Genomic DNA, 27,923 nt, shown 5'->3' with positions numbered 1-27,923 from the left:
CCACTGCACTTATTTCTTCACAATTTATTTGTTAGAGAGAAAAGGATGTATGCCTGGATTATAGACTGCACAATAATTTTATGTCATTAAGTGTTTGATTAAACGTTTTGATAATAATGTGGTTGGTAACGATTTGGTGGAAATTTACATTTGCTTTTGAAGAGTCTTTGTGCTTAAAGACTAGAATTTATAATGTCTTAGTCATTTACCAGTAAAATCATAGTTCACTAACTGCCTTTTTCTTTTTTTTCTACTTTCTTTTTTCCTTTTCTGTGCTCTTTTTTGGTGGTGGTGGATTTTTTTTGTTTTTACAGACCAACTGCAAAATATTGCCTAAGGTGACTATCATAAGGGAATCCAGTACTCCCACCTCCGGCCTCAGAAGATATTTGGAAGAACAAAGGCATTTAAAAAAACAAACCAAGGGCTAAAACTAAATTCAACTGCAAAGAACTCTGATGTTTTCTCAATACTTCTGAAGGACCAGACTCCAGAAAATCCAGTGTTCTGAAGAGGTTCAGACCAAGCACAAGTCCTTCACAAAGTGTTATGAAATCTTGTAATGTAATTGCTTGACATGTTGCCCAAAGGGCCTATGTTGAGAAGCAGTTTGACAATATGTGATTCACCAGCTTACACTTACTTGGGCTTTGTTCTGTGTTCCACCGTTCCTCTGGAATGTATCCCTGATTTTCGCTACCATGCCTTTGCCTGTTTTCCGAATCACCATTTTTTTTCTTCTCAGCTGAAACTTTTCTAGAAACAAAAAGTCCTATCATTATAACTTCATTATGGTAAAAGAACTCTTGCGTAGTAGGCTACAGAGTAAAAAGAATATGTCTCACTTCTGAAAAAATCGGTGCAAAGCATATCTGGCCCTTCCAAGCAATTAGCTAGTACAAATCTTGTCCCATAGAAGTATTACCTGTGAAATTCTGTTTAGAAAGTTTCCATTAGCTGCATTATCAGGAAGCAGAAAAATAGCATGCGCAATCTTCAAAGAGTGAAGAATGTGTTCCAGATCATAGGTTTTGTAGGAAATTAATTTTGATCTCCAATTCTTAATTACAGGGCATTTAGTGGCCCAATAATGGAATGCCAGCGAGCTCACTTATATGACAGCCCATCATTTTTGTGATTTGAGCCCTCCCAGTCGCAAAATCAAAGCATGTTATCTCACATCACCACAGTTAGCTCCCAAGTGATTCATGTGTACACTCCAAAGTTAATCTTTCACTTTGAAATTTACTTCACAAGTGAGTGTAGCCACATTGAAGTTGACATGACTTCCTTCGTTAAAGTTACACATCTGAATTTGCAAAACAGTGAGCTGCATAGCTACACAGTAAGAAAAGGGTGCCTTTTTACTCAAAGTTCTTATGCCAGAAGACATGCTACTATTCATCTGTTCCTACCATGGACTCCTCTCGGGATAGTCTCAGGTCCATCTTTGCCTAGATTCCTGGTGTGGCAAGCACAAATTGCTGGCAGGACTATGACAGCCCAGAGATATATTGGAGAAGGAGGAAATATTATCCGATAGCAATATTTGTGGAAACTGCTGCATTTGCTTTTTTATATTTACTAGGAATTACTTTGCAGGCCCATAGAGCTTCAGATGAGCACTACTGATGCACATGTAAATATGACAAGTCAGCTATGCGGCTGGTTTAGGAGATAAACATTAGAAACCACTAAGAAATCTGTCGTGGTTGCCAGAAGACAAGAGAAATTGTTTAGGAATACCACCTCCACATGTTATATGATACTGTACTGTCTATTTTATCTGATCCTTAGATCTGAACAAACTCGGTGTAATAGCCAAATTGAAAGCAGTTACAGAAAAGTGTGGGAGGTACAGAAAGATAGCCAACCAAGTTAAAAACAAATGTGGGAAGTAAACCAATATATCTTTGGTCTCACCACTTCTTCACTACTACTACAATGCAGCTCCCAAAATCTGGACAATCATATTTTATTTTTTTTTTACTGCAGGTAGATTCCCCCCTAGGAAAAAAAAAAAACCAACACTGAACCTACACAATCTGTACGTGATTGTAAATAATTCCTGCAATTGCAGTGTCATTGCTTACACATGCTAAAACTTTGCAGAACTGTCAACACTGCATTTCTAAGTCCAAGCTGAGCCATAGAGCCTGGACTCAGCCCAGTGCTTAAGTATTTGCTTAAGTGTTTGCTCAGCTTTCAAAGTGTAAGCAACATTTATGAACTCAGTACAACAACTCATGTTTGAAGTTAATGGGAAAATAGGAACTTTACTGCACTGAGATCTAAACCCACACATTCTGTCATGAAGATTGAACTGTATTTGCCAAGACGATATCCTAAGACATAGAGGGAAAGTAACGTTATGCCCTGTTCTGGAGCTGTTCATGTTGTCTGAAAGAAAGCACTGTGCAGACCCACATCAGCAAGGCAAGGCCCTGAGAAGGACACAGACCTGGCTGTACCAGTCCCCGCTGCTGGACAGATGCTTCCCTGCAGGTACAATTGATCTTGCCTTAGCAGGGTTGACCCTTGAAGGAAGCTTTTGGCAGAACCAAGTCAGAATGCAAGCAAAAAGGCTTTGTAGGACTTTTTTCATAGCAAACCCAATACGCAAGTTGTAGCTGCTTTTGACAACCCATTCCCTGCTGATTTAGTCCTGCCCTATTTATATACCTGCACTTGGTAAAATAATCAATTTAGCATCACAAACTAAGAAATCATGTGGAAGTTAACTGGTATGGCATGGCATAATTAGCATCATTTCCTCAGGAGAAAATAGTGTTTACCTAATTTCCATATTTTGTTTCATATCAATAAAGTGCTCTATAAATGGTAGCCTGTCAGCAGACCTTCACAAAATTTCCCCACAAGAGGCCGTTAATGGTATTACTGAAGCGCGAGGCAGCCTGGTGTAACGTTTTGTAAGCTCATTAAGAGAGCGGGAGTTAAAAGCCCCACAAGCGTAGGCAGAGTATGAATTTACAATGCTCCCTAGAAGCTTAGCAAAAATAACTCCAAATAACCCCACTGACGTTGCTGTCACCGTCGCACCGGCACCGATGAATATCCTATTCTCAGTGCTGATAACTGCCAGCTGATTTCTAAGGTTTTCCAACTCAACGCGATAATGTACCAACAGCTGTGTACTCAGCCACGTCTGATAATCACGTAAGTGCCGACGCCCATCGCTGGGACAGTTTTATTAAGTTTTTATCAGTCGAACGCTACCGAACCTTGAAAGAGCCGGGCAGCCGGTGTCCCTTGCCTGCCGATCTATCCCAGGCAGCCAGCGGCGAGGCTCCCGGCCCCGCTGCCGGGCTCGCAGCGCCCTCCTGTGGCAGCGGCGAGGATGGCAGCAGGCAGCCAGCCAGGTGCGGGCAGCGCAGGCAGCCAGCCCGGTGCGGGCAGTGTGGGCAGCCAGCCCGGTGCGGACAGTGAGGGCAGCGCGGGCAGCCAGCCCGGTGCGGGAAGCCAGCCTGCTGCGGGCAGGGCTCCTCCCCGGCCTTCCCCGGGGCACAGCCAGCTTTTAAGGCTCTGCTTTGCCCATCAGCTTCAGTAGGAGTGCATTTTCAGTTTGTAATTTCTGTGCTTGCTAAATCAGAGAGGGGGCGTTTGCAGATTTTGCTTCTTTTCACCTAGTTTATTGTGGGAACAGAGTTAACCTGCTGCAAGTGGCGGCCCTCGCTTTTTCGCCTTTAAGGTCAGTCCCTTCCCCTGCTGCACACACAGAAACTGGCCTGGTCACAGAGTGTCCTGGGAGTGCTGGGTAGTGGGGCATGGAAGCTGGCACACCCCTCTCACCATCCCACAGCAACCTGAAAGAGTTTGGTTAAAAGGAAAAATTCTCCCACCTCATCCGGCTTACCTTATTTCATTTTGATATGTTGATCCTAAGAAAGAAGGAGGGAAAAAAAAGAAAAAAAAAAGTGTTTAAAACTCAGGAAACTAAAATGTGACCTACTGTAGAGCTCCTCTCTGAGCATGCACCGTGTTCCAGCTACCACAGGGGCATCCCTCCTCCCTGTTCACAAAATTGTGCAACGTCCCTGTAGAACGCCTTACACAGAAACTGGAAATTAGGCATACAGCACTGAACGTATGTTTCAACAAAGAACCTCGGCATACAAATTAAACGTCATTGAAAGTGAACATACTCCTAAAAAACACCACTTCCGTGTAGTTAAGGAGAATGTCTGACACTGATTCCTCTGGAACCAATTTATAAGAGAACAGCAAGGTCAAAGTAAGGAGCATCTTAACCAGGTCATGGTTAAGAGCAGGATCTGTCTGCTCACACTTCTGCTTACAGGTCTTTGCACAGCACCAGAGCTGACACAACTAGGAGATTTATATCTAATTGAAGGTACTTTTTTAACGTATAGACAAATTGTGAAGGTTCACTTACCTTTCTTCTTTAGGCAGCAGCAACGTACAACAACAGCAATAATAATGATCAGAAGAATAATACCAACAAGTGAAAGCACAACTGCAAGTACAATAACCCACGTGCTTCTGCTGTCTTCACTGTAATAATTTTCTGTTAAATTAAATCAAGAAATATTGTACTATCAGAGCCTTTTCAGAATATTTACCTTTTCTGTGAGAAGCTATTACATGCTTGTTGATTATTTAACAAGGAGTCTGTGTTTTCCAAATGATGGACTAATTTTTTATGATTTTATCCACTTTATCAATGGTGCTCAAGTATTTAAAGTGTTTCCGTATGCAAATTCTTTATTGCAATTTTAACTTTTCCCACTGCTACTTCTCTTCTGAAAAGCATAGGGTTGCAGTCTTCCAACCTATATTTTGTAGATATGCTGGACCTCCTAGCACCCTTTGGAGACATTTGGGGTTGAGGAGAGAGGTTAAGATCCAATTTAGATGTCTGTACTGCAGATATTAAGCATCTTACCTAGCTTGCTTTTGTCAGTGGAGAGAAAATAGATACTTTGGGTTACAATTCATCTGGCCAAATGTGTGTGTGTGTGTCCCTTTCAATATGATGAACAGCTCTCAATAAGCACCCATTTCTCCCCACAGACCACAGCCATAGTCTTAGGTGACTAGTACAGATAGAGCTCTCTAGCCTGCAGATGTGATTTTCTAACGAATTCCAACTTGGGATTTCTCTCACTAATTTCAGCGGGTGTTTGATTTTGGGACTTACTTGATAGGGCATCTGTTATCCACTTAAAGAGCAGTGAAGAACAAAACCTGTAGAGAGCAGCACCATTTGGGAATATGCAGCTACTAACCCATTTTCTCTACTGGCATTCTCACATGAACTTATTCCTTTGTCTTTGTTGTAATCCACGGAGTTAAGTGAGGTGATTTAAAGATAACTCAGTGTCTCACTGAAATTAGTTTCCATGACCAAACAGTTTTCCTACAGAGCCCCTATGTGCACAGAATTTTAAAAATACCTCATATTTCTTGCATAGCTAGATGCACAATGTGTTGGTTCTGACTGTCACATCATCCTGCCCTATGGTTTGGTTTTAACCAAACATTTCAGGAGCACCTCTAATTCAGATATCCTTTGAAAAGGAGCCCCAAAATAACATTGACAGTTGTTTAGAAACAAGCTTCCAATACAGGTGTGAGACACATTCAAACCTGACAAAACCCATTCTGTTGCACTGGGTTTATGATTGTCCTTTCCTCATTAGAGGTCCCAGTTAACGACTGCATGGCCACATTTAGCTGACAGCCTCTGGAAAAGGTACCACAGCAATGTAGGTGATTGGTAGTTGCATGGTGTCAGGACTAGTGTCCTGAGGTGTGAACCAGAGTATCTGCTGGTTTACCTATGGCAGGGAATAAAATCCTTTCTAGCTACAAATTTCCCTGGCCAGATGTTTGGGGTTTGGAGGTTTCAGACTACAAAGATACAAGAACAGAGCCTCCTACAAAGCTTGAACTTCTGTTAGGAGTCTGCATTCTCCAAAGCTCAGGTCATTATGATTAAGCAATTTGTTCCAGTCTTCTCTAATCCTAATGCTCAGTCAGCATGTCTTGAATTTCTTCTGACTGTTAGAGAAAACAAGCACTCAGTAACCTGCAAACTAGTAGTTAATTCTATAGGCTGTAATCAGTTGTGATTACAATTGATGATGAACTTGTTCATAATATTTTTACCTAGAAGTACTGCAACAAATATCTATATTTTATCATATTTTGTTCCATAAAGTACGCTACAGAGATTTCAAGATGCCTGAAATATAAAAGACAGCTATTTAGCTATAGGGGAAATCTTAACCTTAGTGTGCAGGGAGGAGCTAAACACACCTGCACTGGCCCAGGTTGGCTGCCACACCAAGGAATCTCACTCCCTGTCAGGTTCAGGTAACATGCCAAAGGAGGATCTATGGGCGCTGAAGCGAGAAGGGCAGGATAGATGACAAACACTCCCAGCCCTCCAGCATTGTGGTTTCTCCTCCACTTTGGAGGATCCAGAAAGAAATGTGAGCTGTGACCAGCAGATATAAATGCAGGAGCTGCCAGCTCAACGTGGAGGTAGGGTGCAAGAGAGGGGAACTAAGGCATGAGGGCATTAAACCCTGTTTAGATCCCTTAGTAAATCCCCACCAAGTTACATATGAGGTGCTTAGTATGGACAAAGCCCCTTCCCCGTTCCACAGGGCCCATCCTTTGCTGCTCTCCAGACCTATGGCTCCTCCCAAAGCTGCCCAAAAATTTACTTGGGCTGAGTATCTGCAGAAAAGGGGATTTTCCATGGCACATGCTGGTGACCAAGGAGAAATGAGAGACTGGAGAAAGCTGCACATCACTTCTTGGATACTTTGGAGCTTTCTGACTAATGTAAAAAGCAAAGGAAGATCAGGCTCATGGCACATTCCCTATCTTCATCTTCTGCAGGTCAAAGGCCATGTGAAGTCAGCACTGAATCCAAAGAGAGCTTGGGACCAGCTAAGGCACTCTGCCATGGACCCCATTTCCCAATAAGAGCTCTGCGAATGCATCTGCTAGGAAAACTCCCTAGGAGTTTCCAAATCTGGGGCTCAGCCAAACACCACTGTGACTGAGGTAACTCTGGAGGAGGAGTGTCAGACATAAAAATGCATCACCTTGTATGGAAAGTCTGAGATTAGACTGCTCTAGAGATGCAGGAAGGTAGGACATTCATTGACCAGGAGACGGCTGGCTGAAGAGAGCTCAGAGTTTTGCTTGTACTTCTTGTGAATGGACAGGTCTTGTTTGTGAGGAAGATGGAGGAATTTGATTGCTCAAGCTTTTAAGTGAAGGCTGAAATTGATATTACAGTAGTTTTGGGAAGGACTCGTTAAATGTCTGAAGCTAGTTGTATTATTTCCTGACAACAGCTAGCTAAGGCTGACTCTATATATGAAAAGTCAAACAAGCTCTAAGATTTCAAGTGTGATATATACACATTATGTATCTTCCCCTGTCAAAAATTCCATGTCTTTATTTTATTCTAATATTTTAACGACTTCATATTTTCATATCCTGACAAATTTTGAGTGTCTGCTGCTGTACAATTATTTTTCCAAAGAGAAATGAATAATGGTCCTATACAATCTCTAATTATACACTGATAATTGTACTTCATGACATTTGTTTTTCTCCTTTTCTGATTTACAATGAGTAACTATGGAAACTGAGGGTGGATGCCTCAGTACTTCACAAATGAGCAGGTAGGGGAATTTATTAATTTCCTCAGGATAGTTCTATTTTGCTTAGTCAGTAATTAGGATCAATGTGACTAGAAAAAAGTCACATTAAGAATGGTGAAATTACTTTTTTCAATTACATTACAAAGCAATTACTTCTGAAAAAGACTTGCTAATAGTGACTCATACTTAAAATAAAAGGCATAGTTACTCAGCCTCCTCAGTTGTTTATGTGTCGAAACTTCTATACCAAACCCCTCATCAATCCACTATAAGAATGCCTTTGTATGTGCTGCATTCACCCATTACAGAAGAAAAACCCGTTCATCAAGAGAAGCTGTCACTTTGACTATAGAAGTTCATGATGCTCACCACATCATAGAAAGAAAGGTAGATTTGAGGCCCTGCTCTATACAGAAGACAGATATGGGTGCATAGACCCACTGCAAAAAACTCCATATAATCTATGCATTTCCCATACCACAGGATAAGGCTAATAAAGGGGAAGTCACTGTAGGGTGGACTATGTCACCATGGGAGGCAGCGTACCTATACCCAGTAACCTCAGCTCCCTGACATGCAAATTAGCGCTTCAAGTTTAGTTTGCCTTGAGACTCCTCTACCTGGTAGTTGAGACACTTGGCTAGTCCCAAAAGAGAAATGCTCTTAAGGAAGGTTTGGTATTGTCTCCCTCGTCTGCATTAAACACTGCTAACGCACAGGGAGATACTTTTTCTTACTTGCTCTTATTGTGTTAGGGTTTGGAAAAGAAAAATATTTTTCATAGGATTTTGTTAGATTGTGAGGCAGATCTGTAGTGATAGTCTCACTTGCTTTGTTCCACACTGGCAGCACAGACCTGATAAAAATCACCCTTTTCCTGATGAACCTCCTAGTACTGTGAATGTGTTAAATTATGTAAATGCTGACAACCTTACTGAAAATATTTAGGGTTATCAAAGTCTTGCTAACTGTTCTTGAGAGATTTGCCCAACATCCATGTTTGGAGTGACCCTGACTTTCCTTAAAAGCAAGAAAAAGCAACAAAATGCACGATCCGAAGAATTCCACGTATGTTTGTTGCAGGACATGTTTTACCTTCTTCGAAGATGTGAGAGAACATGCAATGAAGAGAAAAAAGCAGGCCCAATGGCTATTTGATCAAAGTAGACTTTGGGATAAGGTCCATGAATATGCAGCTTCTCTTGTTCTGTAATGGGTGAACACACCACATACAAAGACTTTCTCGTAGCAGATTGGTGATAGGTATACAATACAGAAGTTCCTACATATAAATGCTATCATCTGCAATTAGGTGCTCTGTCCAGCCCTGGGGACGTTACCACCATACTACAACTCTATCACATCTGGTCACTGCTCATATGGAGAACTTCCTAATTGCACCTAAAGTGCTAGTGCCAAATCTATTCTGTATTATGTGTGGAAACTGGGAGTAAAATCCAGGGTTTTTCCCAAGTCAGTGGTAAAGCTGGTATTGCATATTATGCAGAACAATTTCACCTGAGGGTTTGGCTTTGAGGAAATGAGTAAGCGAGGTCTAACAAATTATGTTAATAAGGCAAGCATGGCCTAGTCAAGGATATTTAAGATCTAAATTCATTAGATGTTTACTTGGTCAAGGAGCAAAGGCTGGTTTTCTTAGCAGTGAATCTATAGTAGGAGTCAGTGGCAGATGTACTGCTTTGTTTGTCTTGTTCAGTCCTAAATTGGACTTTGTGGTTCATTAGACTTGTACCAGTCCTCTCAAAAATATGAATTTAACCCTACCTCTGTATCAGGTTGTGGTACCGGGTCTTAATTCTATCACCTTTGCACATGCCATTGCATTTTATTTGCAAACTGACTACTTTTTTCAAAATAAAGCAAAGCAAAATGAAACAAAAAGCACAGTTCTGATAATAGGCACTACAGTATAGGCAAAGTACAACAAACATTCACTTACCTATAGTAGAGTTGACAAAAATAACAGTTACTGTTGCATTCTGAGGGTTAGGGAGTGCTTCTATGTCAGCTAAACAAGTCAAAATCTCAGTGTCCATCGGAGTCAAAGTTAGGATGCTCAGGGCATTGTGGAGGCCATTAGATCCTTGACTTTGCTGGGTAACATACCTCGACTTATCAATGAAAGAGTCATTTGTCATCCAGGTAATGTCTGGAGCTGGAGCCCATCCTAAGGCTTCACAAACAATTTCAACTGTTTCATTCTCTTTTATTGTTAAGGTGCTATTTTTGATGAATAAAGATCCATTAACTGTAGGAGGGAAAAGATGTTTTGTTCCTTCAGAATATTTGGCTGTATTGCTTTCCTGCTGATAGTTTTAAATCTTATCTCGCTACCCAGAAATAGCTGTGCCTCAAGATATGAAGTCAAAACCAATCATTATTAACACAGATATACCTTATGCATGATATAAACGTGCAGATATTGCAACTTCATGGACGTGTTGTCCAAAATATCTAAAGCACAAGTTTCAGCTTCCAGTACCTTTCCAATAAAAAGCAGGAAATTATGTTCTTTAGCCATCCTGATGTATTTCCAGCTGAAGGACAACATAATGAAATAACAGTGTTTCTTTCTAAGTTTTAAGTATGCTTGGGTTTTATCAGGAAAGGCTTATGGGTAGATGATGAGATGTTACTGCATGAAGCACCGCTTTGACAAATGGATAGTGTCTGGTGGCTAGATCTTGCTGTACTGGCTTCACCCTGTCACTCCTGATGTTCAGAGTGGGGGAAGAGAACTCATATACATGGGCTTGATATGCAGGAACTTTTTGTTCCTTGGAAATGGTAGCTTGCAGCAGCAATCATATGAAGAGTATCGCCTTGTGTCTCAAGGGCTTTGCTTCTACATGCCATTAAATCAAACCCAAATAAGCTGGATACAGACTGATTCCTGAGTCAGAAAGCAGAAGTGAGATCTGCCCTAAAGGCAGCAGATGGTTCATGTACAAAGATGTACTTAGGGGTAATCCATACTGTTTCTAGACAAAAGATAATTTTTGACTGGCTGCTGGTGGGCCTGATACAGCCTTCAGGCATTTTGATGAAATCCAATAAAGAATAAGAGATGTAACAGGAGAAAACAAGGGCAGTTACAACCTTTGTTAATGGCCCTCTGCATGTGATTCTAGTGATTCTAAAATCTGCTTTGACAGTAAAATTAAGACAAAGATGACAGGAGGCAGAAGATGGTAAATGACAGCATGTAGTCCTTCACAGGGATAATTTGAGCAATTCATCAGAGGATTCCTTTAAGTGCAGTATAATAAAATAGCTTTCTATTGGTGTCTATACGCACCTTGAACAGAAAGAAATGCAAATCTGCTCTCACTAGGTTGCTGGGTACTGCATTCAATTTTTCCAGAGTCACTCAGCTGGGTGTTGTGGATGATCAGCTCCGAGGTAAATCCATTGCTACTGGTATAATTTTGAGAGGTGAAGCGGTCTGATGTTTCAACAGCTCCTTGAGAACTGAGGACAGTGAGGACAGGATTTCCATTGGCCAGCCAAATGAGAATTACCCATCCTACTGACACAGTGCAATTAAATCGGGCTTCTGAACCAGCAAGGACTGTTGCATTAGTGGGGCCATTTATAATAGAGTAACAAAAGCCAAGACCTGAAAGGAATTATAAAACACAGTCTGTAAACAAATATACACACCACCACCAAAGGCCTTTGACTTAATTTTTACTGCCAGCAATTTAAGGCTAAAAAGCCACGAACCCAGGTTCAAATAGTATTACTTACTAGGAGCCCTGGGACATTAAGCACTTAGCTACGTATCAGGAAAGGCTGCTGATTCAGCTGAACTTCACCTCTGACAGTCATCAGTACCTGATACTTTCAGGAAAAGATTCTTGTCTCATTTTCTATAATGCCTGTCAGTAAGTAGTTAAAGATACGTATGGTGAATTGAAATTACAACCAAGTAATGTTAAACCCACAACAGTAAGCAGTGGTCAAATGCTATATTGTTATAATGGATCCCCAAGCCAATCATTAAAAGAAGTATGTTTTTATATAGTTCAAAAGATCTTAACTAATTCAGAGATTAAGATGTACAATCTAATCTTTCAGCTCTAGCTTCAACTAAATGGTTTTCTTTAAAGATGCATTTGATTTTTTGTACCTACTTCTCCCACTCCAAAATCGCCTGTCTCTTCAGTGATTCACTAAAAAGCTGACTTGTCATTTTGCTGAAAGAAAGATCCACTTTTAAATAGGAAAAGACATGAGTTCTCTAGACTTCAAATAAATAAAGGCATATGAAACTGGTCCCCTCTGCATACCTTGGATGGCCACTGATTTTTTGCAATCCCAGCATATATCCTTCTATATTCTATCCCCTATTCATCTGCCTTTTCCCTTATTTCTCATACATATATCACATACATACTGACCCACATTTTCAGGCTTTCTGTTAACCAAAGCTGCTGTAATTCATGAGGTTTTCTTCCTTAAAAGGTGGTATGAATTATGGCTACTATTTTTCAAAACTGAAAGCTCCTTTCTAATGAAGGCATTTTGTTTTCCTTTCTTCCTCAATAAACCCAGGGCCTCCCATTGCCCTCAGTGGAATGAAGGTGCAGCAGTTGCCCAGGCAGATGGTGGATCCCCTGCATGTGGGAAGTTGGAAGCACTCGCTTCTATCAAGCACAAAGTGAAGGAACGACGAGGGCAGAGACCCTCTTTTTCAAAGCAGCAGCTGTGACTTCAGTCCCTGAAACAGCCAGGGGAAATGGTGCCATTTTGCAGGTGGGCAAATCTTAAAGCATTGCTCAAAGAAGGAACACAGTATACTCTAGTCTTCATGAGGGACAAACCTTCACACTGTAAGAACATCCCAAATTATTTCGTTGGTGTCTTAGGGACTTGAAAGAGCAGCTTACCAATGTCTCTCCTGTATCGGGGAGCTCAAAATGGTACGCCCACATAAGCCAGTCACTTCAGTAAGTCACTGCTACCCAGAGCCTTCGTGGCTGCAGGTGGAGCGGGGGAGAAGGGAAAGGACTGCCATTGCAAGCCGTGCTGTCACCAAGCTTCACCCCGGGCCTGCCATGCTCTGCATGCACCAGGCACAGCTCCTCCTTATCCCCCACAGCTGCTATCGTCTGTTCACCTGCCTCTAAGCTCAGGTCTGCTCCCTTTTGCCCTAGTTCTCACCTGCACCTCACTGTGATGGAGTTGTTCTTTGATGGAGGCATTGGAAGGTTTTGGTGGCAAGGGGCCTCAGGAACTCTCTAGTCCAAGCCTCTGCTCCCAGCAGAGCTAACTCCACAGTTAGGCCATTTGCACAGGGCCTCATCAAATCAAATTCTGGGTATCTCCAAGGATAGAGATTTCACAAGCTCCCTGCAGACCTGCCAGTGAGATGTACCTCACCAGTGAGTTTTTCGTCACTTAATGGGAAACATTCATGCTGAGGAAGCACCAGGACCGCCAGTGTTACTCCTAACGATTCAGCCTCTAGTCTGCATAATTACAGCAATTAGATACTACAGTCTATAGCAGTCTAATTAAAAACTCGTGTCTGCAAATTTGGCCTGAGAATAACTGTTCAATTATTTTCCTGGAGAAACTCTGAAATGGCCATTGGTCCCTTGCTAAGAGTATTTAGGACAAATCAACGAAGTGATTTTTAAAGGTTTCAGTCAACCCAGGTTTTGTACATCTTAGGCAGTGTATTCATTAATGGTGTCCTAGTTTCAGTTGGGATAGAGTTGATTTTCTTCCTAGTAGCTGGTACAGTGCTGTGCTTTGGATTTAGTGTAAAAATAATGTTGATAGCACACTGATGGTTTAGTTGTTGCTAAGTAGTGCTTACTCTAAGGCAAGGGCTTTTCAGTCTCCCATGCTCTGCCAGTGAGGAGGTGCACAAGAAGGCAGGAGGAAGCAGAGCCAGGACAGCTGACCTGAACTAGCCAAAGGGATATTCCATACCCCAGAACGTCATGCTCAGTGTATAAACTGGAGGGTGTTGGCTGGGAGGGGCAGATTGCTGCTCAGGGACTGGCAGGGCATCGGTCAGCAGGTGGTGAGCAATTGTATCGTGCATCACTTTTTTTCTCCTGGGTTTCATTCCTTTCTCTCTTTTTGTTACCTCCCTTTTCGTCATCATCATCATCATTATTATCATTAACTTCAGTTTTTAAATTGTTCTTATCTCAACCCATGGGGTATACGTTTTTCCAATTCTCCCCCCCATCAGCTGTGTGGTACTTAGCTGCTGGCTGCAGTTAAACCACAACAAATGGATTCATGATAAATTATTGAAAAATTCATTTTTCTTTCAGTCAATAGCTGAGAATATGCTCTATTGTTTCACACAAAAGAGATATTTGATAGTTGTATAAATGGAACCAGAGCCCAATCTCAGTTACGACAATGCAACCAGAGCCTCAGTGAACGCACTCAGGGCATAGGGTCTGTAATCTCATTGCTCCAATGTCAACATCATTTTCTAATTCCGAGATCACATTTAATCCTAGGCAGTGTATATCTAACCAGGTTTGTGCCAAGAATTGTTCTTTAATATAAACAGCTCCTCTCTTTCCTCCCACCACATGAACTTACAGACAAGAGCCTTTTCATTCTTTGTTTTGCAGGATTATACAAACCTAGCTTTCCTGGTACTTTGTATGATTGACACTGAGTTCTCTCATGTTTAGAAAAAAATTTTACAAAAAATTTCCACCTTCCTGGGTTATGTTACCTCAACCATGCACCTCGTTCTCCAAAGTATATCTGTGTGTGAGCCATAAACATTAAATGAAAAGCAAACTCAACTTCCACTGATAGTTAAAAGAGCCAGATAAGATACAGTAAAACATTTCTGTTCAAATTAAATGGCTCATTTTTTCCAGCAGTATTTATTCAAAGTTCTCTTCAGACTTGTAAAGGAAAACTGAAATGCTTTAAAACATGAAGCAACTTGAAGACAAACTCAGTAACTGAATCTATGTGCATAGTTTAATATATTGCTTTACAAACAGTTAACCCAACAAAATGCTTAAAAGCCATTTCCTCTCTTTCCTATTTGTCACTTTCTGAACGTTAGGGATTGGCCACCTCTGTGGATGGTATCATTTACAGAGCTCTGGGTTTTCTAATCAATGTGCACTGATGAAGTGCATTCCAGCTACCATGTGATAGATACAGCCATGAACAAAATTCCTTAGAGTTAACACAAAAATGTATTTAGTTGCTCATGAAACAGGAACTGCAGTACTTACCTACACAGCTCCTCTGAAAGCAAGCTGATGTCTGTGCATCTGTCATTTATTTCCATGCCTGTACAAACACTTTATTTTTCTAAGGAGCCATGGATCTGAATAAATGTTGTGACTTTCATTACACTTCTAGCTGTTAATTAATCATTTGCTACGAGATCATGGCTGTGAGTTCCATTATAATCTTGAAATTTATCCCTAAACATGAATTATCAGTGATCACCAGCTCTAAAAATACATGGTTAATATTGCTTTTGTTTTCTTCAGACAGTCAGGACAGTATAGGCAGGTAGGTATGAGTTATTCCTTTATTTATATAATATAATATAATTATTTTTTAACAGTCCATAGGTATGATGGAATCTACATCTTCTTCCATCAACCATATCTGCTGGAGCAATAGATGGCTCTTCACTGACTTTTGTGAGCTAGGGAATATGTCCATAAGCCTTGGATGGGGATCCTGTGGGTGGCAGGAGGACTGAGGAGCAGGACATAGCTCAATCTTGCCTCCATTTAGATCTCAGTAAAGCCCCAGCACAACCAAAACAGGAGCTTCACAAGCCTTCTCCACCTGCTGCCAAAACGTTTTCAATGGTTTTAACTTTGCCTCTATATTTTTGCTTTTATTCTTTATCCTGCAATAGCACATGAGGTCCTGAACCAACTGTGCGTTCCATTGTCCAACCCATGTACAAACACTGATAAAGTAACTTGTGTAAGGTCAAAGAGGACATTCATGACAGAAATGGGATCTAAAGCCAGTTTTACCAGTATCTTAAGCCAGTGCTGTAAGTCCTTTTGCTGGACCTCGCTTCTTGCACTAAGATGAAAATTTTAGTGCCAGTTTCATTTACGTACTGCTTAAAAAATATCTTGCAGATGGTTGCTTTCAGACAGATTAAGGCCTCAGGCTAGATTGTCGTTGCACTTTACAGGAATTACATGTTCAGCTCTTAACAGCTGGTTTAACATCTGCTTCCCCACACACAATCAACAGAAATCTCACCCAGGCAAATATAATCTTTTCAACAGGGAAATGTTAGGCTGTCTTCATGATGCTGCATTACCCCTTGACTTTTGAAGAACAAAGCTGAGTTAAGACACATTCTCTGAGGTACAACACTAAATATTTATAAAGCAGCCACTAGTGGTGAAAGTTTGCTTAAACTGGTAAGTATTTATGGTATTTCAGTTGCTCAGTCCTTCCCAACAGTGTGCAAAGTATACAGCAACTCCTTTATGAGCTGTGTACTCCCTCCTCTGTCACACAAATTCACTGTCGCATCACTGTGGGTTTTGAAGAGATGAAAACGCATCTTGTTCCCTGGATGATGCCTGCACTGAGGGAACATCATTTGCCAAAGAACCACTCTTGCCCTCTGTCACCAATGTTTTTTCTTCCATGCTTGAACTAACTCTAAAAGACCACTTTTTCATGCTGAAGATTCCAGCAACAAGGGCATTGAGACATGGCTACCTTCTTTTCCTTCCTTCCTCTGCAGACTCCGACTTTCCTCTTTTGTAAGTGACCTATTTGGATGCAGCATAGTGAAGGACAGGATGGGCTTATCCTTTTGCCATAATGAAGACTTTTTTTTTTCAGCCTCATTATCGTATTTCAAAATAATCTTCCCCTCTATACCCATAACACCCTTCCATAAGCACTGCCTTTTATCCTCCAGGTTCTGTGTCTAGTCTATGTCTTCCTCCCTTGCTTCTCTGTTGTTTCTGTTTGAACATCTATGTTTTTTTCCTTCCAGTCTGTTTTAAATCTCTCTATTATTTCACTCTTTCTTTAGTTTCTTGCTCACCCCACCTTGTCTTCTGCCTTCCCTGTCTCATCGCTGGCCCCCTGTTCCAGCAACAGCTCTGTAATAGATTGTTTTGGATTTGTTAAGATTTTTCTTCAACACATCTCAAGTTTGTTTCAAAAAACAACAGCTTTGCGGCTGAGCTTTTTGAAAAACAAAATGGGTTAGAGCTTGTCAAAGCCTGCAGAGGACTAGCTTGTTTGCTTATGTTAACAAGACTTTTAAAATGCTTATAGGATGTTTCTGTCAAGTAATACTGATCTACTGGTACTCAGCAACACATATTTCCACCCACTTGCACACAAACCTCTCCACAGCCCTCAGCTGTGACTTCCCATCTCTTCTCTTCTTCACTGTTTGACAGCTGTCCCTGGCAGACTCTTTTGGCTCTGCTGCTGGACTATTCTCCTCCTGCACTCTTGTCTCCAGTAGCAAGAATCCCCAGGCTGGAAGCACCACAGCACCACCACCAATATCCTGACAGCAGACTAGGACCTTGCACTGCACGTCGACCCTCCGTTCTGCAATGTTCTCTCTGCTAAAGGGCATGTTGTGCCCACCCAGGAGGATGCTCAACTCAGCTGTGCCATGCAGCCATCTCGGCAGCCTAGCTCCACCACCCACCCTTGCAACTTATGACATCCTGAAAGCAGCAATAATTCTTTCAAGAGCAACACTTGCCTCTCACAATACACATTTTCTCTTTGCTTTGGGGCGTCCTCCCATGGCTGCACCACACAGTGTGGGCAATATCTGCTACCCCAGTACAGCTTACATGTGGAGCAATAAAACACCCACTGCAGACATGTTTTACATCAGTGAATAGTAATAGAAATCCTCTAAAGCAATGCAGTCCTCTGCTCTGGATGCTTAGGAAGGCAGTGCAAGAAACAGGACAAATAAGAATTGATGCTTCCTTGTTACAACTTCTCAGTGTCCAAAAATAAGAGATCTAGGGACTTCCTGAGCCAATGCTTGCATCTTCACATATGGAACTACCCTCCACATTTATTTCTAGCTTTTTTCAGCCTATTCATAATTTGGTATCCCCCATATCCAGCAACCATGAGCTTTACTATTTAATTACATACTGTGAGGAAAAGTACATTCTTTGGTTTACCTTAAATCTTCTTTCGGCTAGTTTTACTGGTTGCCACTAGTTCTTTTTGTTATGAGAAACTATGAATAACCATTTCACCATTCACTCCCATATAATTAATTATTTTAATAAATATTTACTCTTTCTTCTTTTTCACAAAAAGAAAAATATTCCAGTCTTATGAATGCCTCCTCATATCTTTGATCACCTCTGTCACACTTTATACCTTTCCCAGACCTAATATATCCTTTTTGAAATGAAGGGGCTAACAAAACATCCAGTGTTCAAGATGCAAGCTTTCTGTAAATTTATGCAATTCCAGGTTTCATTGTGTTTCCCTTGCTGAAGACACTAAACAGTGAAATTCTCTTTTTCAGCAATTTACTCTTTTTTTCAAGGTACCAACTCTATTCCCCCACGAGACATCTTCAGTTAAGTGATGTTTTGCATTGAATGTTTTCTGCTCCTTTATTACTTACTCACTTGGCATCATGACATTTTCTGGCAAATCTTCCTAGTCTCTTTTTGGAATTGGCTGCCCTAAGTAATTCTGCACCACCTGCAAAGTCTGCCACCTCCCATTTCACTCCTCTTCACTAAGTTGTTTAAGAGCTTGTTGAATACCGTACATCCCTGTGCAACTCTGCTGGGAATACCACTCAGCTCAGAAAACTCCACATTTATTCCTGCATTATGTTTCCTTTCACCAATTATTAAGCCATGACAATACTTTTCCTTTCATCCACTGCAGCTCCGTCATTTCAGAGCCTGTTAAAACCCCAGCTAAACAACAACAATAAAAAAAAAAAAAAAACCCAAACCTCTGCCTTGTCTCCCTTACCAAACTAGTCACTTTATATTCACATTTTCTTTAAAGCTTTGCCACCAAGATACCTTGTATCTGAATTCACTTTGAAATTCTGGCATGTGAAACGTAAACTGGAGGCAAACCAGCAAAACTGCAATTTGCACATATTTCTGGAATCAGCTGCTGATACTGAGTTCTCTACAGATGCCCCATCAACAGCAGTCCCAAACAGACAGGAGGAAGATGGACAGAAGGAGAAGGAGAAATAAGTTGGACACCCCTGTTCACTACAAGTGAGAGAGGGCAGCCTCCCCATCTCTTCCCCATCCCACCCACTGCTCGCTCCTGCATACAGAAGCCCACTCTAAGCCATTAAATCATTCAGGCTTGAAATGCAAACTTAACCATTTCAAACAGTTTGAGTAATCCCCCTCTGGGACTGACTGTTCAGTCTGATATCACCAGTAACTGCCATTTACACGACTTTAAAATTAATTCACGTACTTTGTCCACAGTGGCTCATTTCACAGGTTATGAATGTGTCCTACCTGGTAGCAAGGTAGTTAAGATGAGAGGAAGTAAAATTAATTTCTGGAACCTCTCCATTGGAGCATTCTCTCCTGGTCCCTAAGGCAGAAAGCCACCAGCGATCACTGCATACTTGAGAAGTAGCTGAAGGGCAGAACTTATCAAAAAACTCGCTGAGCTGCTGCTTTGCGTCCTGTGATAAAATGTGACGTTATGTGACCTGTATTACCAACAAGAGGAGAAGGTGAAATAAGGGAGGGTTTGAAAGGAAAGCAGTATCTTTTCTCAAAACAACTGTTTCAAAGAAGTAGAGGAGCTTTCTTCAGCAGAGAAAACTCCCCCTGTGGACCTTGCATCTCTCACGCCTTTAGTCCCTCCTGGCTATTACAACAAAACTGCTTCAGGATTGACCATGTCAGGGCAGCTCCATCTGCATCATTAAAGTTAATCATGAGCAGCTGGGAAAAATAATTCTGTAAGCTGGCTGCAACTGGATGTGTATTGTGAGTGCGCCATCCGTGTCACCAGTGACAACCTGGCAGGCTGATGAACACTGTGCTCCATCACTTATTGTCATGCAGGGCAACTGCACAGGGCGCCAGCCACTGCGCTGAGGTTGGAGGGGCACAGACCTCCATTCAGAGGGGTTGTTATCCCCACCTTAATGCCTCCTGCACCAGGCAGCCTTCTGGAGAGGAAGTGGGAATGTATCCCGATGCACCACTACTCCCAAAAAGTTTGGTCTGATGTTTTTCTCTGTGCTTTACTCCAAAACTAGGATTCTTGCTCATACATTTCCAGGGAGAGCCTGGTACCATCATTGCTGTGGCAGTCCCATCAGGCCTTTGCCACACAGGAGCCACCCCAGCCAGGAGAAATGGCTCCTGCCACCCTGGCATCTCCTTCCCACCTGCCTTGTGGCAAGGATGAGAAACACCAAATCTCCTCCCAGCTCCCCAGACTGAACACCCAGAAAGGCTGCTAGTGCAAAGAGGGTCTCCAGAATTATTTCTCTGAACCTGAAAGCACCTCTTACACCTCAAAATAAAACACCACCAGCTCTTCACCATGGTCTGAGATAAGATACAGAGCTTGGATGAGAGCCACCACCTTATTTCTGCATTTTCTGCTTTTTCACTGTTTGTGATTCATTTGTGCGATATTATTCTCTTCCCCCTCAAAATATGTGGGAGAGAGTTTGACTGTGCTGCTTGGTTTACAAACTTCTCAGCTGGGAAACTGAAGCTTGCCTTCATGAAAGGGACACAAGCAAGAGGATGTGGTTTTTGTGGCCAGCCCAGATTTCTTGTCCGGAAAGTGGTTTTGATTTCAGGGGTGTTCTTTGTGGCTCTCTGTGCAATGCATAAATATTAGTATCACCACAGAGAAACCCTGAGTCTCCTGTACAAGCATACTTTTTAAACTGCGCTTTTGCTAAAACCAAAACCACACCAAGACACAAAACACAAAAGCCCTGGCCCAGGTGTTTTGCTGCGCTTAAGCAAGCAGTTAATTTTGCAGTTTTGCGCAAAATCCCTATATTAATTTGGAGCAGCACCTTTGCGAAGACAGCAGTGGAGGGCTGGAACAGGGGTGGGTGGCAGTGCCTTTCACAGGATGTCCACGTGGGAGGAATGCCCCGTACCCAGAACTTCCCTGCCTGCTGTATCACTGCAACCAATTAAAAACACCTTTGCTGTCTTTCCAAACATGTTCAGCTGCAGCATGAAGCAATATTGGAGCTCTGTTCACTGCTTGGTGCTTTCAGCAGGGGGTCTTGCTGAGTTTACTGCAGCAATTGCGACCTGTCTGGCTTAGCTGGTAGCTTGCTCCACATTTTCTCATTTTGCAAGCTTTCAGTTTGCCTTGCAAACTTAAGGGACAGCTTTGTCAACTAATCAACATTTTAAGCTGAACCTGTGGGCTGATTTCTTCACCTGTGTGTTGGGAGGGGGGCTAGTTTGTAGGCTGGCTTGGGTTCACTCAGGGCATTTTGAAGGGTTTTAGTTTTTTTCTCCCTTCCATGTTTCGTGTGCGGAGGGGTGCCCAGCCGGCAGCTGAGGTGGGATGGTCACCATGAACAGTTTGGAGGGATTTCTCCTTGCTCTGTCACTGTGATAGCTCTTAGCACATACACAAATCAGTCACTAGTTTTTAAGAGTTCGTATTATCTGTCCTGTTAAGTGAAACCACCCAAGTAAAGCAGCAGGAAACAAATCCAAAAGTCAGGGCCATGCCCTTTTCCAGGAAGCTGAGTTCCCAGGCAGGATCTACAGGCCTGGAGAGGACCCCGGCGGCCAGGGCAGCAGCCTTCAAGCCTCCACTTACAAATCTGGCTGCTCCGATGCTAGCTGAGGTGAGCAAACTTTTATGGAGAAGAATAAACTTGTTCGAATCTTACATCCAAATTCAGGCCAAAATCAGTAAATAGTTTGGGGTGACGTAAAGCGAGATGAGAGAGGCAGGGATCTATAACATTTTGTTTTATTTAGTTTCAAAATGGACTTTGAAAGGGCCAGGAAATATAACCCGATCCCCAGATGAAACAGGATATTTTGGCTGATGATGAATTAAATACCTGGGGCTTGGCCTGAGCTGCTTTTCACCTTCCCCGCAGGTGTGCGGGGTAACGTGCATTGCCAGCCCTGCCATGCGAGGCTCTGAGCTTACTCCCTCCTGCATCCAGGCCGGAGGTAAGGGGCTAATATAGATAACACCGCCCTAAAGGAGCAGCGGCGGGACCTGGCCGGGCACAGCGCAGGCCTCGGGTGCTTTGGGCTGCCCCTGAGGAGGCGCACACCTGCCCCAAGGCCGGGAAGCACGGCAGGGGACAGCGGTAACCCGGCCTGGGGTGGGCTTCCCCGCTGAGGCGGCAGCAGGGGAGAGGGTTAAATTATCTTTCAGCTGCCAGCTCCTTCTGCTGCGGATAATGGCTCCGGAGGGGTTACCTGGATCTCTTCCCCAGGCGCCGAGAGGGTGTCTCCCACTGCTTTCCTTTTGGCGACGGGCCCTGCTCGCACCCTCGGCCCGGCAGGCGCAGGAGGAGGCCGGCGGCGTTCAAGCGAGGAGCCCCGGCCAGCCCGCGCCTTCTCGCCCCAAGGAAACCTCCCCCCGGCGGCGGGGCGGCTGCCCGAGGCGCTGCGGGGAGGGAGCACCCGGCTGCCGGGCCGCGGGGCACAGGCCAGCCCTGACACTGTCCCCGTGGCGCGGTGAGGTAAGGGCTGCCTTACCCCCGCCCCAAGGCGCCTATCGCCGTGTTAATATTTAACCGGCCGCGCAGGAGGAAGCGAGGCACGGCCGGTGACACGCCGGCGGGAGCAAACTTCCCGCAGTCCCGACCCAAGAAGCTGGCTGGGCGCTGCCGCCCGGTCCCTCGGCAGAGGGCGGCCCCTGCCCGGCCGGGATGGCCCCGCGGCACGGCGGGAGGAGCCGCGATCGCTTCCCCAGTTTGTAACGGCGCAGGTGGCCGCGGCTGGCACCAACGGGGGAGCTGGCCCCGCTGTTAGAGCAGTGCAGGCAGCACAGCACAGCACCCACGGGTGGGCCCGGCGCCAGCAGGGTGCTGCCACCCACAGCCGGGGGCGTTGGGGTCCGGCCGCAGCCCCTGTCAGGGTGAGGGGCTGAGCCAGGGCCAGGGACCGCCCCGGGGGGACCAGTCAGGAGCTGAAGGAGATAGGGACAGGGACAGGGCGGTGCCAGGGGCCCATCCAGGGGACAAGGTCAGAGGCAGGGACAAGGTCAGAGGCAGGGACAGGGCAGGCTGTGGCATTCGTGGGGCAGGGGCTGGTGGCCCTGTGGGGCTGTGGGGCTGACACGGGGCCCCGGGCAGGTGGGGGAGCCCCGGGCAGGTGGGGGAGCCCCGGGGGGCTGCCAAGGGAGGGACAGCCCCACTGGTGCCCTCAGGGCCTCAGCAAAATGGGCCCTTTATAAACAGCTGGTCAGAAAACTGAATTGGTTTTACATCTTTTAATGGAATACACAGGCACCAAGAGATTCCAAACCCCCCCCTCTATTTTTGTAGTCCCTTACCTCCCTTCATTTTTTATTTTGAGGAATTTTTTATGCTATATCAAGAAAATGTTTGTTAAAGCATTTCATTCAATTCTGTAACATTTTGTATCCATTTGCTCTGTTACATCACACCATTTCCTGCCACTTTGGCAATTGTGTGTGTTCACCGAAGCTGCCGCGTTGCCTCATGAGAGATGCTCTTTCAATGGCTGCAGCCTTCGTCTTCCTCTGAGAGCTGAACTACACCCTTTGCATTAGGCCAGCGTTGGTCAGGGAGTTGAACTGATGTGACACATCAGGAGGTTTTTATGATGAGTCCATCTGCCAGGAAGCTTAAATCATAAAGAAGGGACATAAGTTTCCTGGACTCTATCTCCTACAAAGCACAGTAACAGTTCTAGCAAGCAGAACTTAATGCCACACTGGCTCAAAATGAAAAGGTTCAGTTTTGCAAAGGGAAATGAAACATTCTGTTTGGGGCATTTTGATCAGTTTCCAAAATTAAATTTCAAAAACTTTGCTTTATTAGAAAAAATATTGCCCTAACTTGTTAAAAAAAGAAAGCAATGAAATCTGCAGGAAGTTTTTTTGACCAGTTAAAAGTTTTTCTTTCTGCTTGCTTGCTTTTACAAACATATCTTTTTTTTTTTTTTTAAGTCTAAAATCTCACTCTCGTCCCACCAACAACCCTGCTTTCGTAACAGTATTCTTGAAATACCTTCTATATAGTTATGTCCAAATGTAGCTAGAGGAAGAAAAGTGATGACATCTAATAAGGAAATCCCATCTCTGGTTGCCCAAGTAGGAAAAGTGCAGAAAGTTTACATGGATTGACTGGGATTTCAGCTTGAATTAATAATTATTTCAGCTTGAATTAATAAAGATAACTTCATAAAAATGCTTTGGAAAGGATAATAGCTGCTTTTAAAACTTATACAAAACTACTATCTGGCACTACTGACAAAAGATCGGCTCTATTATCTTTGTAGCTGCTCTTCAGGTAGATTTAAGTTGCTATTAGATCACCCCTTAATCTCTTCTCTGCCAGAATAAAGCCTTGCTCCCTCAGCACCTCCTCGCCAGTGGTGTGCTCTAGACCCTTGTCCACTTGATGTCCTGCCACCGGACCCTCTCTGGCTTCTCTACATCCTTTTTTAAATGAGGTGCACGAAACCACACACAGATTTCCAGATGTTTCTGCTAGAGGAGAATTTCAGTTTCTCTGAATTTGCTGGCAACACTTCTCCGAATGTTCCCTAGTACCATATTTGCAACGAGAGGGCGTTGTTGGCTTGTATTCACCCTGGTGTACATTTCACCCAGCTCTCTTCATCAAGATTTCTATTCACTGTCACTCAGGTGGTACCACTGCAGCCTATACCTCGAGGTTGTTGTGCCTCATGTGCAGGACTTCATGCTTCTTCATGCTGGATTTCATGATGTTTCTGTTGGCCCAGTCCTCAGACTTAATAAAGGTTTCTTTGGATGTCATATTGCTGCACCTATGGTGCACCCTGCTGCACAGGGTAATCAGCTGTCACTTTACCACACTGCAGTCTGTCATGGTCTCTAGATTAGCCACATCCTTAAACGTGTACGCACATAAAGATGCGTACACCACTCTGCTGGCCCCCATCACAGACATTTCATTCCCATCCCTTCAGCACAGAGAGGACAAGTTGAAGGCCACAACGAGGTGTGTTGTGGACTTGAGCATCCACCATGTTTACAACCTGCTCGGGATCTGACCCCGGATCAGATCAGGAGAGCACTTGGCACCTCCACTCATACGTTCGCTGGCTTGGCTTCATCAGCTGAAATCCTCCCAGGTGAATCTGGTGCACAGCAACTGGATTCAAATGTCCTTTTCTTTCCCTGTGGCTGCTTCAGCAGCCAACACATGTATTAATATTTTATTAATTACTTATTACTGCCTTTGTTAGTTCCTTCCTTAATTTGACTTTCCTAATGAACTGCGATATCGTGATGAATACTACCTTTGGCATAGCTTAGGATGTGCATGGGATAAGACATTACATAGCATGACAAAGTGTCCGAATCCCCAACTGCTGAGAACAACGTGCATGTGCAAGGTTATCCATGTTCATGACTACTCAAAAGAACAGGTCCTAAGATCTGATGCAAATGGAAAATCATTTTGTGAATCATCAGCCTGCATACCAGGCAGATTCCTACCTCCCACTCCCATTTTCTCTAGGCGCTTCTTTCCAGTTCTTCCTTTTTCTTCTGCCCATGAGTAGGAGGATTTTTGCCCCTTTTTGTTTCCCCAAAAACACTACCAAACTCATTTTTGCACACCATATAATTTCTTCTGTCTGGTGTGTAGACTGTGTAAACTGCTAGAGCAGGTCTCAGTAATTTTTGTTCTGAGGTGTGTTAGTCTGGAACATATGTCTATACAGCTTGCTGTGCAAACCCACGCAAGAAGTTCCAAGTGAAATGGACTTTCTGAGAGTGGTGTAGTGAAACATTCTGTAATTGTCATTGTGGCTGTCAGTGTCATTTATTTATTTTTTTCTTATGGGAGAATTGGACAAATTGTCATGATGGAAAATGAAGAACATTTAGACACCTTCATTTGTAGATTACTTCTAATAAGTAAAAACACAGCAGAGGAAATCACCAGTCCCTAAACTTCCACGCTGTACATTATCTTATTTAGCTGAGTCAAAGAAAAAACATGATCAGGTGATGCAAGCATTGCAATAGAAGAGAAAAGGCACTGACAAAAACAACGTTAAAGCTGATTTGAGGTCAGTGCTAGAAACAGGAATAAAATTTTTTATTTCCGCTTGAAAAGTGATCTGAACATTACAAAGATTTTGAGAAATGGCTGCCTATTAAAAAATAAATGTTCTTTTCTCTAGTAAAGAACAGAAAATTGAAATGTCTAGAAAAAACTAAGGCAGGAGACAGTCTGACCTAGTGACTGAATTTGATGTCTCTTGATGCCTGCAGGATGTTTCTCTCTAGTAGCCAGTCAGGCCAAAGAGACGCTAAGCCAACTCCACCTCCTTTTTTCCGTCTCTTTCTATGCCCTTACTCCTTTCCTCAACTGTTTGCCAAAATACTTGGTGCTCTGAAAGGCATGTTTCTCATTCAAAACAGATTTTATTAGCGTTAGCTACAGAAGTCTAAGTGAGACACAGGCCTCTCTCCTTCACTCACAAGCTTTAGTTTTTAAAATCTTTTAATTGATCTGTTAATATAATGAAGACTCATCACAGTTTTAAGCTTTGATTTGCATTTTTCTTTAATCAGAACCCTAGGGCAAAAGCTCCAGAAATAACAGGGTTGTGCCATTTCCTTTTTGTATTATTTATGTGAATGTTCAGATGCATTTTTCCCCACATTGTTGCCACTTTGTGCGGTATGAGAGCTCTGGACACCCCTTTCTTCTTTCATTATCAAGCATGGCAAAGACTCAGTGCAGTCTGGGATCCTTGCTGTCTTCTACATAGATATTATTTATGTGAAAAATTAGGATACTTCAAATGTGCCTAACCCATGTCGCACAAAAAATGTTGTAATATTTCTGTCCATTTTAAATGAAACCTCAGTTTGTAAAAGATGGTTTGCTGAGTGACCAAACAAGAATTAATGGACAGACAGATATTAACTATCTGAAAGATACTGCTTCCTGTGACATCCCCATGGAATAGTTGATGCGATATGAAGTGGCGTTGTGCGAGCACTTCCAGAGAAGCTACAATCCTTATGAATACCGGTAACTATACACAGATGCAGGGCCCCATCCTCAGCTGTTGCTAGCCAGCTAAGCCACAGGCACCTGTCCTAAACTATTTATCAAGAGTTTTTTCTGTTGTCATTGAAGTTATAAAGGCACTGCCAAATGATGCTTCACCTATCTTGATACAGGAGTCTAAGGCAGGCAAGATATGTCACCCTTTGGTAAGGCCTGCCTCATTATTTTAACTACAGAGTAGTCTGAAAGACTGGGTTAGACTGGACATGCTGGTTTAGGCTGCAAAAGCTAGTTGAGGCCAATCCCACCACCAGAGGATGCTTCTCGTTGATCTGAGGAATCCTGTTTTATCTCTTACCTAGGAAGGCAGGTCATCTTTTTCTTGACTTAAAGTTTCATGAAGTGGTGCTGGGTAAATCCTCAAAAACCTTGTAACACCAATATAGCTCATCTGATTATTTCATTTAGTGGGGTTTTTTTCTTGCTGATTTTATAAAGACATAGCTCTATGAAGAATTGCTGTGGGCCCTTAATGAAGGAATGTTTGGATATAATCTTCCAGACTTTCACACACAGGAGGCCACAGGATTAAACACTTTATTAGCATTAATATCCTTGCAGTTTTTATTTGGACTTAATAAATTTGACTAACTGTAATGTAGTTGTCCAGTACTTTCCTGCCAGCGCTCCTTCTGAACTGCATTCCATGTTTCCCCTTTGGCAGGTGCATTCCTCCTCCCCAGCACTGAAATCAGTGATGAGTTGTAGCTGGTAGTAAAATAAAAATGTCATAATTCAGGGAACATAGATGAACACATTCATCATGAAGTCCAGGCAAAAATAGGTAAGTAAGAAAGTTTATGACAGAATGAAAGAAGATGGCAGCTTTGGTGCTGTTAGGAAGAGTGTAAATCTAAGAAGGAAATTTTTAGTGCTCTCTAATACATCAGTTCCCCTGGCAACATTTTCTTTAGCTTTAGAAATGTTTTGTTCCTGGTCCAAACAGCTTAATTGAT

At 43.0% G+C, this 27,923-nt stretch overlaps 1 protein-coding gene across 2 annotated transcripts in view; it reads right to left on the bottom strand.

Moving 5' to 3' along the window:
* IGSF5 (immunoglobulin superfamily member 5) overlaps window positions 1-22,459 on the bottom strand; it is a 33,335-nt gene extending 10,876 nt beyond the window's left edge. The window contains exons 1-7 of one of the 2 annotated variants that reach the window (XM_056328898.1): window positions 22,118-22,456; window positions 19,190-19,389; window positions 10,987-11,307; window positions 9,628-9,936; window positions 4,415-4,546; window positions 3,875-3,899; window positions 644-756 (exon numbers count right to left, since the gene is read on the bottom strand). In XM_056328898.1, the coding sequence (XP_056184873.1) occupies window positions 644-756; window positions 3,875-3,899; window positions 4,415-4,546; window positions 9,628-9,936; window positions 10,987-11,307; window positions 19,190-19,247 (958 nt within the window). In that variant the 5' untranslated portion in view covers window positions 19,248-19,389; window positions 22,118-22,456. Of the gene's footprint in view, window positions 1-643; window positions 757-3,874; window positions 3,900-4,414; window positions 4,547-9,627; window positions 9,937-10,986; window positions 11,308-19,189; window positions 19,390-22,117 lie in introns of both variants that reach the window. The other variant, XM_056328900.1, reaches the window with a different exon arrangement.
* Between the last annotated feature and the right edge of the window lie 5,464 nt (window positions 22,460-27,923).

Source organism: Falco biarmicus, chromosome 2 (assembly GCF_023638135.1).
Source record: "Falco biarmicus isolate bFalBia1 chromosome 2, bFalBia1.pri, whole genome shotgun sequence".
Taxonomy (NCBI): domain Eukaryota; kingdom Metazoa; phylum Chordata; class Aves; order Falconiformes; family Falconidae; genus Falco; species Falco biarmicus.
The sequence above is the reverse complement of the archived record's forward strand: the minus strand, read 5'-3'. Positions and strand labels throughout refer to the sequence as shown.